Below are 9,268 nucleotides of genomic sequence, written 5' to 3'. Positions count from 1 at the left end.
TTAAACTCATAAATTTATGACTATACAAATTGAAAATTCCTTTTTCACAATTAAAGTACTAATAATAACAAACTGCGGACGCTATAATTTTATGTAAAAAACCAAAAAAAGTTAAAAAAAAAAAGGCCAAAAAAGAATGAAAAATCTAATTTTTTAACTTTTTTGATTTTTTACATAAAATTTTAGCGTTCACAGTTCGTTATTATTAATACTTTAATTGTGGAAAAGAATTTTTCAATCTGTATAATCAATAGATTAGAGGTCGAATTCAATTCCGTTTTATCGGTAAAACAGATGGCTTTAGGATCTCCTTAATAATAATGATATATGATTTTTTTTCAAATGTCCCATACGGCACAGGACCTTGCAGCAATATTGCAATCTTGCATATTGCAATGCAATATTGCAGCAACATTGTTGAAATATAAATATGGAACGTTGCTGCAATAATGCGGTAATAATGTTGCAGCAACATTGTATGAAGTTAGCATCCCATTTTTGAAATTTTAAAATTCTAAAAGTTGTTCTAGGTTGTTCTAAATTTGTTCTAAATTGTTCCAGAAGATCAAATTTATATCATAAAAATTTTCGTGGTAAATTGAAAAAATCAATTTTTTGACCCGGCACCCCATTTTTCGAAAGAACTTTTTAAGGTTACTCTAGGTTGTTCTAGTTGTTCTAAACATTGTATTTTAAAAGATATTTAAAAAAACAAAAAATTTGAAAATAAACATTTTTGGCCATTCTTTCATAAACAAAATAACTTACAACATTGTCGATTTAGATTATGTTTATAATCGTGTAGAACAACTCAGAACAAAATTTTTAGGACCGGAACAACAATATAAGGCCCACTTTACTCTTGATCGAAAACATTTATTTTTTTTTTTTTTTGTAAATGACTTGTTCCAGGCTTTTCGCTTTAAAACTATAGTATTCACGACTAGAACAACACAGAACAAAATTTTTAAGACCGGAACAACAATATAAGGGCCACTTTATTCTTGATAGAAAAATTTTATTTTTTGATTTTTTGGGGTAAAAGACTTGTTCCAGGCTTTCCGCTTTAAAACTATAGTATTCACGACTAGAACAACACAGAACAAAATTTTTAAGACCGGAACAACAATATAAGAGCCACTTTATTCTTGATAGAAAAATTTTATTTTTTGATTTTTTGGGGTAAAAGACTTGTTCCAGGCTTTCCGCTTTAAAACTATAGTATTCACGACTAGAACAACACAGAACAAAATTTTTAAGACCGGAACAACAATATAAGAGCCACTTTATTCTTGATTGAAAAATTTTATTTTTTGATTTTTTGGGGTAAAAAACTTGTTCCAGGCTTCCTGCTTTAGAACTATAGTACTCTCGACGAGAATAACTCAGAACAAAATTTTTTAAATCGGAACAATAGTGTATAAGGCCCACTTTACTCTTAATCGTAAAAATTTGTTTTCTATTTTTTTGGGGTACAAGACTTGTTCCAGGCTTCCCGCTTTAAAACTATAGTATTCTCGACTAGAACAGCTCAGAACAACATTTTTAAGACCGGAACAACAGTGTAAGGCCCACTTTACTCTTAATCGAAAAAATTTAAAAAAAATTTTTTTGGGGTAGAAGACTTGTTCCAGGCTTCCCGCTTTAAAACTATAGTAAAAAAAATAAAAAATATCCACCAATAAGAGGAGGGAATAGATATTATTCCTTGCTTTTATTGGTGGATATTTTCTATTTCCTGTTCCTAGGCCGGTATTCATAGTCCGTTCTTATTTCAAGCCGTCTTAAGTAATGTCTTAAGATGCAAATACGGCTCTGTGGCCGGTATTCATAGTCGGTTCTTATATTTAAGAATGTCTTAAGTACAATCTTAAGATGCGATTAACCAATCACAGAGCCGTATTTGCATCTTAAGACATTACTTAAAGCCTAGTCTACAATGGCAGTAAGCAGTATAGAGTAAGCAGTAAGCAGTAAGCAGTATGAAATGGGAATTGCCCATTTCGTTACTCCCGGTCTTTACATCCACTAAAAACAGTATACAATGGCAATAACAAGGCTGTAGGAATAGAGAGTATACTGTTTTTAGTGGATGTAAAGACTGGGAGTAACGAAATGGGCAATTCCCATTTCATACTGCTTACTGCTTACTCTATACTGCTTACTGCCATTGTAGACTAGGCTTAAGACGGTTTTGAAATAAGAACGGACTATGAATACCAGCCTGTGATTGGTTAATCACATCTTAAGATTGTACTTAAGACAGTCTTAAATATAAGAACCGACTATGAATACCGGCCTATTGCCTGTTGCCTGGCATTGTGCGAAGGGCTTTAGAATGAGACAATAAAGTATATTTTGTCTCGCTCTAACTTATTGCACCAGCGTACACAGTTCAGCCAGTGCAGGAATAGAAAACAAACCTTATATGGCATAGCACAATATATATATTACTATTATACATACAATATATATATATATATATATCATATTTATAAATATTATTTATGAATTTTTCCTTTTTTTGTGTGTGCTTTCATCACTATTTCAAATGTCGCGCTTCGATAAGCCACACCAATATGGCGCTTAGTGTTCCCCCCTTACGTCTGCTTGCCAGGCAAGGGGGGTATATCCTCCCTCCTGTTATTTCTTACCTCCATGATCTATATAAAGTCATTCTTGTGACTTGTGACTCACTCGTCACTCATCAAACACTACGAAGAAGACATCTTTGAAGTGGAGGATACGTCTTGCTCGTGTACTATAAAAGAGCGAAGGATCTGGAAAAAGGATCAACTCGTTCTCATAGCAAGCAAACTATATCGCCAGATGCGAGCTAGCGCTAGATACAGGTTGGTGCATTCGATAATTAATCAATACTTAGTTGTACGATCCAACCAGAATAGTTCCTAGTTTCGGAAGAATATAAAAGGATCCACAAAATGGCGTCGATGAAGAGAGAGATTCGGAGTTCAATCCCGAAGTTTAAAGCTATTAACAAATCGAGCCATATGGAGGAACTGGCCAAGTGGAGTCACATGGAACAACTGGCCAAGTGGATCGTCAATGTACGCCAGAAGAAGCTAAAGTGCCACAAGACCCCTAAGCGCAACTTCCGAATGGAGGCCGTGCTGACCCACGCTTTGCACAAAGCCGAGTACGAATTTCGGGCCAAACAGCTATCGAGGATGTCCCGTTGGCGACGATTGCGGAAAGACCTTCTCAAGGACGTGGACTATGGAAGTTGCGGTTTATATAATGCGACCGAGCGGGAGCTCGAAGAAGGTAATCAGCATATCGTCTCTAAGAGGAACACCTGGCAGGAACTGAATTTGTGCGAGGATCTCAGCAGCCTGAATAATTTTCTGCAGCAACTCGGCGAGATCAAATCGGTCGTGCGGCGGTGACCAGATTTCAAGAGCCTTATGGCTTTTCCGATTATCCCCGGAGCGAGACATCTATGGAACAAGGAACCCAAACTTGTCCTCTCTTGATCCAGACTCGCTATGGGATGTGGAGCGAAGAGTCTTATTAGCAATTGCTCATACTACAATTTCCAATGATACGATTAGCCAATCTTTTATTTCTTCTTACTCTGACTGTTCTGCTCATCACTGAAGCAACACATCTGTGGAATCTACGGATCAAGAAATCTAATCCTTTGGTCCAGACTTGCCATGGAACGCGGAACAGAGAGACTTATCAGCAATTGCTCATACTACAATAATTTCTAATGATACGATTGGCCAATCTTCTGTTTTTTTTTCTTACTCTGGCTTTTCCGCTGAAGTAATCACGTCTATGGATTAAGAAAAATAATTCTTTGGTCCAAACTTCTGTCCAGATGCGGAGAAGCTTATCAGCAATTGCTCGTACTACTATAATTTCTAATGATACAATTAAAACAATCTTTTGTTTCTTCTCTTATTTAAAGAAACAAAAAAAAGTTTTATTTTATACACCAAGATTTAAAAGAATTTATTGTCTCAATGTTAATAGCATTGATTGATATTTTGAAACTTGGTGAAATCTTTGCAATCAAATGGATATGTTTGATTCTGCTTTTACTATTGACAAGTAGGCCTGAGAAATCTATAATAGATACTATACATGACATTGAAAAGGCCTTTGAATTTTAAGAAGAATGTACAAAAGTTCCTAGAAGCTGCAGCGAGAGAAGATTATGGAAGTTTTTAAAAGAATCTACTGAACAATGCTTAGACAGCATTGTGGCAATTTTTGCAGTCTGATATTTACCCTAGTATATATCTGGGTATTTTTTACTTACAGTCTTTACCATTTGAGATGGCGACGGGTGCAGATGGATGGAAAGATGGATAAAGATGGATATAAAGAGAAAAAAAAAACAAACAAACGCAAGCCTTATCTTCACAGGATTTATCTTCACATATTTTGATTCTTGTAAGTCTACCGGTTATTAATTTAATTTGTAAACAGTATCAGAATCAAAGAACTTTTTTGAAACTTATCTAGTATATATTCTTATAGAGTATAACACTCTAACAGAGAACAGAAAAGATAACTTTTTACATCATTTGGAAATATTTTCAAACTTTTTATAAATTTGTAAGAAAGATGTAAATAATATATAATAAGACTCGCATTGTGATAATAGTTTTAACAACATCTAGCATTTAACTTCTTTTGATCCTAAACAGTATAACTGAGCAAAAGATTAATCAAGAATTAATTGTAAGATTACTATATTTTTTGTTTATCAAATTTTAAATTCATTGTACTTTGCAAGGTTTTAAAAATGTATGCATTTTTTTCATATATTTCCAAGATTTTGCTTTATCCTGTTTAGGATCGATATAATAAAAACGAAGGATCTCACAATTATGATATACCAAAAACCATTGTGATACTGAATTTTTATCAGATTCATTTGTAAGTAACTTGTAAGTCACAAAAGACTGTGATACAGATAACGTAAGGAGTTGTCCAGGGTAAAAATAAATACATTTTGAAAGTAACAAAGTAAAACTATTTTTTCTCAATTACCAAATGTTATTAATCCAATGATCCTTTTCAGTCTAGCATTCTAGAAAATACATCTTATTGCGAATGAAAGGATATTGGCTGCTCATAAAGACAACGTCGTTGGTGGCTTTAGAAGCATATTTAGGTTGTCGTAAGAGAAAGAAAGCAAGCTAGAAAGGAAGAATATATTTGCAATTTAATGGAAAGGAGAGTTTTTGTTTCTAGAGACTGGTCGATCAAAAAAATTATCTCCGAGTCATCGTGACAATGACTTCACACATGTTAACAACGAGATGACGTGCGTCTGGCGAGCTTCCATTTTCCCTGAATCGATCGTGTGTTTCCCCAGATCCAGAATTTCGATTTTTATTGAATAATATAGGATAATGATTCCTTCAAGATGTGGAAGCACAGAGTTCTATTAATCTGAAGATAGCAGGTATATTTATTAAATATGATAACTTGTGCACGCACACACACATGCAAAAAAATTTATTAAAAAGAATTATCAAAGCTTTTTTTTCTACTTGCTATGTGAAATGCGTTTTCTGGTGTTGCTATAATAATATGTTCATAGATCTGCTCCATCTAAGCCATATTGAGACTATCTCTGGTAACACAATATTAGGTATTTGTGATATGTTCATATATGAAACTACCCAAATAGCAAACTGACGTCATTAAACGTCAAAATGACATTAATTGACGTTTAATGATGTCATTCGACGTCAAAATGACATATGCTAAGTATGCTTGCTACCTGGGTATTTTCTTAGTAATTTTGTACTGAAATTTTATTAGAACTAATAAAGAGAAGAAGAGAGAATATACAAAGAAGACAAATCTTTTTGGAAGAAATTAAGAATTGGAATGGAAAATATGACAAATTATAAATTAATTATTTCGAGATTGATATATGAAGAACTTATGAGTAAAATATTCTACTGAAGATGATCATCAAGGAATTTGATTTGTCGGATGGTCTGAAAATGAATAGGAAAAAGTCTGTGAGAAATTTTATCAATGCAAGCTAGCTTTCCTGGCTAGTTTATAATCATAACATTTATCTACATGTATATAATGTGCAATGTTTCGCTCGATTCTTTTTTTGTTTTACACAACAGGCGACAGAAATTCGCGCGAAGAAGACATGTTCAAGAAATTGCAAATTTGGTAACATAAATCTGAGAATAAATTCGAAGATCCGAAATTTAAGCATGTAATAATCTATGTAAGAACTTAAAAATCTGAAATTTTCCAATAACTCAAGGATTAAGGATTTAAAAAGAGGAACAATTCAGAATCAAGAGATATAAATATTTAAAGATCTTCAATGTGACCAAGTTTTTCGGATAATACTCCCTTTTAAAAAACTTTTCATTATTAATCTAAATTGAATCTATATGACTTGTCTTTTATCATAGCAAATTGTACGACTTTAAGTTTTATTTTGTAGAGACAATTGCAATGGTATATTTATTTCCTCAATATATAACATTGAAAGAACCTTGTAATCTTGTGTTAAAACAATTGGATTTATTTCATAAAAAATCCAAATCCAAATAATGAATCTTGAAATTTTCGAATTCGAGAAAGGAAGATGCTTACTGTTGTATAAGATTATTTTTTTATTTTATTGATTTCAAAAGATGAAAATAAGAGAGATAAGACTATTAATTAAAGGAGAAGTATATTTTTTATTTATACTTATTTATACCATCTATTGTATATTAATGTACAAACTGTATTCATTTTTTAGGATATCAGGGATATCTGGTATAAAATAGGGTGACAAGGCGAGGACAAATATATTTCTTTTTTTCACAAGAAGCAATCAAATCATCCAAAATGTATTAATCATGGAATTAATAGAATGGTTCGAATCTTTATAGTAAAATATACCGTGCAACATTTCTAGAAGAACAAGAAAAGTCTAAAATGGTTGGAAAATAGGTATAAGATTTTAAAATTTATTTCTGCGAGGAAAAATTTCTAACATTTTATATCACTGAAAAGTTTTATGATTTCTTCGATGGAGGACTTCACATTTGCTGTAGATTAAAGAATTAAAGAATAGAATTTTTTCAAAGAAAAAAGATTCAGATTATGAAATTATATGTAAATTATTATGTGAACAAACTGAAGATATCTTTTGGATCAATGAAGTTAATTAAGAGGAAAAGAATGATAATGGTAATAGCCATTAAAAGAAAAATGATAATAATATGACTCAAGAAGTAATAACTATTAAGAAAACTGCAGAATTAATAATAGAAGTAACAGTTGCAAGATTTGAGAGTGTGATGTACAAATAACCACGCCACTTATATCAATCCCTAATAAGATAATTAGCAATGATTGATTTATTAGAAAATATTATTTTGAATTGATTAATTAGCAATGTGTGCAAGATTTCAATCAGGTAATGATTTTTAGGAAAAACTGATGTTTTTTTAATTGCTGAATTGTTTAATCTTAAGAAATTAACATTAATACTAGCTTTAGTAAGAGTTTACAGATTTTTGTAATCTTATACTCTTGCTGAGTTGTGTATGTTTCTTCTTTGATTAATTTTTTCTAAATACTTTATTTATGTATGAACAGCTCATTTATTATTAAAAGAATAATTGAATTTGGAAGAATATATCATTGAAAGGATAATCAGCAGGAAAGGTTCCTCATAGAATTATGGTGGAATCGTCGTGGAACTTTGTTGCTAGAATCATTATAGGACTTCATGGCAGAAGAGATTTCATTATGGAATTTAATTCAAGAACAGGATCATAGTGGGACTTTGTCGCAGAAAAAGAATTATCATGAAACTGAATTATGGAAAAGAATTATCTGAAACAGAAAATCACCATGGATTATATATAGAAGAGGATCGATGTTCTTTGCAGAAAAGGATCAATATGAAACTTTATTGCAGAAGAGAATTATTGTGAGACCATCAAAAAGTGATCAAATATCATTGAGCTTCATCTTAAAAAGGCTCCTGGCTCCTTGTCGACCATGTCGAAATCGTGACGTCAGAGGCGAGAAAACACGCTAAAATTTCTTAGATGCCATTTCGAAATAAAAATATATTTCGATGAAACAGCATTGCAGATGGCTTTGGCACACTCTTAAAAAACCCCGAAAACTATCCTTTCCCCTTTATAATCAATCAACAGCTGTAAAATGTAATATTATGAAGCCCAGTCCGTCTGGTCTTTGCACATGCGCAGTCATTCCGCATGTCAAAGTCTGATATTTCGATCATTTTATAGCTGTTGATTGATTATAAAGGGGAAAGGATAGTTTTCGGGCTTTTTTAAGAGTGTGCTAAAGCCATCTGAAGTGCTGTTTAATTGAAATATCTTTTCATTAAAAAATGGCATCTAAGAATTTTCAGCGTGTGCTTTCTCGCTTCTGACGTCACAATCCAATATGGCCGCGGTGAGCACCCAGGAGCCTTAATATATAATATTTCTAATATTTTGTAACAAAAGATCACTACAGAATTTCTTGTTGCAGAACAGAATCATCATATATCGTCTTCGTATATTTTGATCTTTGAATAAGATTACTATAAAACTTCTGTAGAAGAAATCATCCTGGAATTTAATTTATTTTAAAGATTATTTATTAAATAATATCTCGAGATTTTATTAAAAAAGAATACATACATTGCGAAACTTTGTTACACAAGAAGATTATCATGGGACTTTATCACAGAAGAGAATTATCATGGAATTTCATTGAGAATAATAATGGGGTATTGTGTTTTAGGAAAAAAAATATTTTAATACTTTATCACAAAGCAAAATTATTGCGTGATTTGTCACGTCTTCATTTCTTAATAAAATATAATAGAAAAGAAATAGAGGAATTTTATTGTATAAAAAAGTTATTGTGAGAAAATGAGAATCTCATAAAACTTTATTTAAAAAATCGATCATCTTGAGGCTTTATCTAAAAAAAGAACCGTTGTAATTATACGTTACGATTTCTTTGTGCGTTGACTAAGGGCCATTCCACAATAGGTTGCAAATGCTCTCGTTGCCAGTTGATAATTGCGGATTGACCAATCGAATTGGTCAATCCGCAATTATCAACTGGTAACGAGAGCATTTGCAACCTATTGTGGAATGGCCCTAAAGTTTAAGATTACGAACGAGTTTGAATTTCAAGTCAGTACTTAACATAACCACTGACGAGGTACTATTAAAGACCGACAGCCCTGGGTAAATTTTCGTGTCTACCAAGTGGGCTCGGCGGGCCC

General features: G+C 32.3%; 1 protein-coding gene across 2 annotated transcripts; it reads left to right on the top strand.

Moving 5' to 3' along the window:
* Window positions 1-2,860: 2,860 nt before the first annotated feature.
* On the top strand, window positions 2,861-4,292 carry LOC145945430 (uncharacterized). 2 transcript variants are annotated; one of them, XM_083054429.1, is made up of 2 exons: window positions 2,861-3,285; window positions 3,372-4,292. In XM_083054429.1, exons 1-2 carry the CDS (start codon window positions 2,943-2,945, stop codon window positions 3,533-3,535), a joined length of 507 nt encoding a protein of 168 aa, XP_082910555.1. In that variant the 5' UTR covers window positions 2,861-2,942; the 3' UTR covers window positions 3,536-4,292. The 2 variants fall into 2 exon arrangements, with proteins under 2 accessions (XP_082910555.1, XP_082910556.1); XM_083054430.1 differs by having other exon boundaries at window positions 2,865-4,292.
* The last annotated feature ends 4,976 nt before the right edge of the window (window positions 4,293-9,268 follow it).

The sequence above is a fragment of the Prenolepis imparis genome, unplaced genomic scaffold (genome assembly GCF_030444845.1).
Source record: "Prenolepis imparis isolate NDT839.2.m4 unplaced genomic scaffold, iyPreImpa1.0 SCAF_14, whole genome shotgun sequence".
Taxonomy (NCBI): domain Eukaryota; kingdom Metazoa; phylum Arthropoda; class Insecta; order Hymenoptera; family Formicidae; genus Prenolepis; species Prenolepis imparis.
Note: the sequence above shows the minus strand (reverse complement) of the source record. Positions and strands in the feature narration are given on the sequence as shown.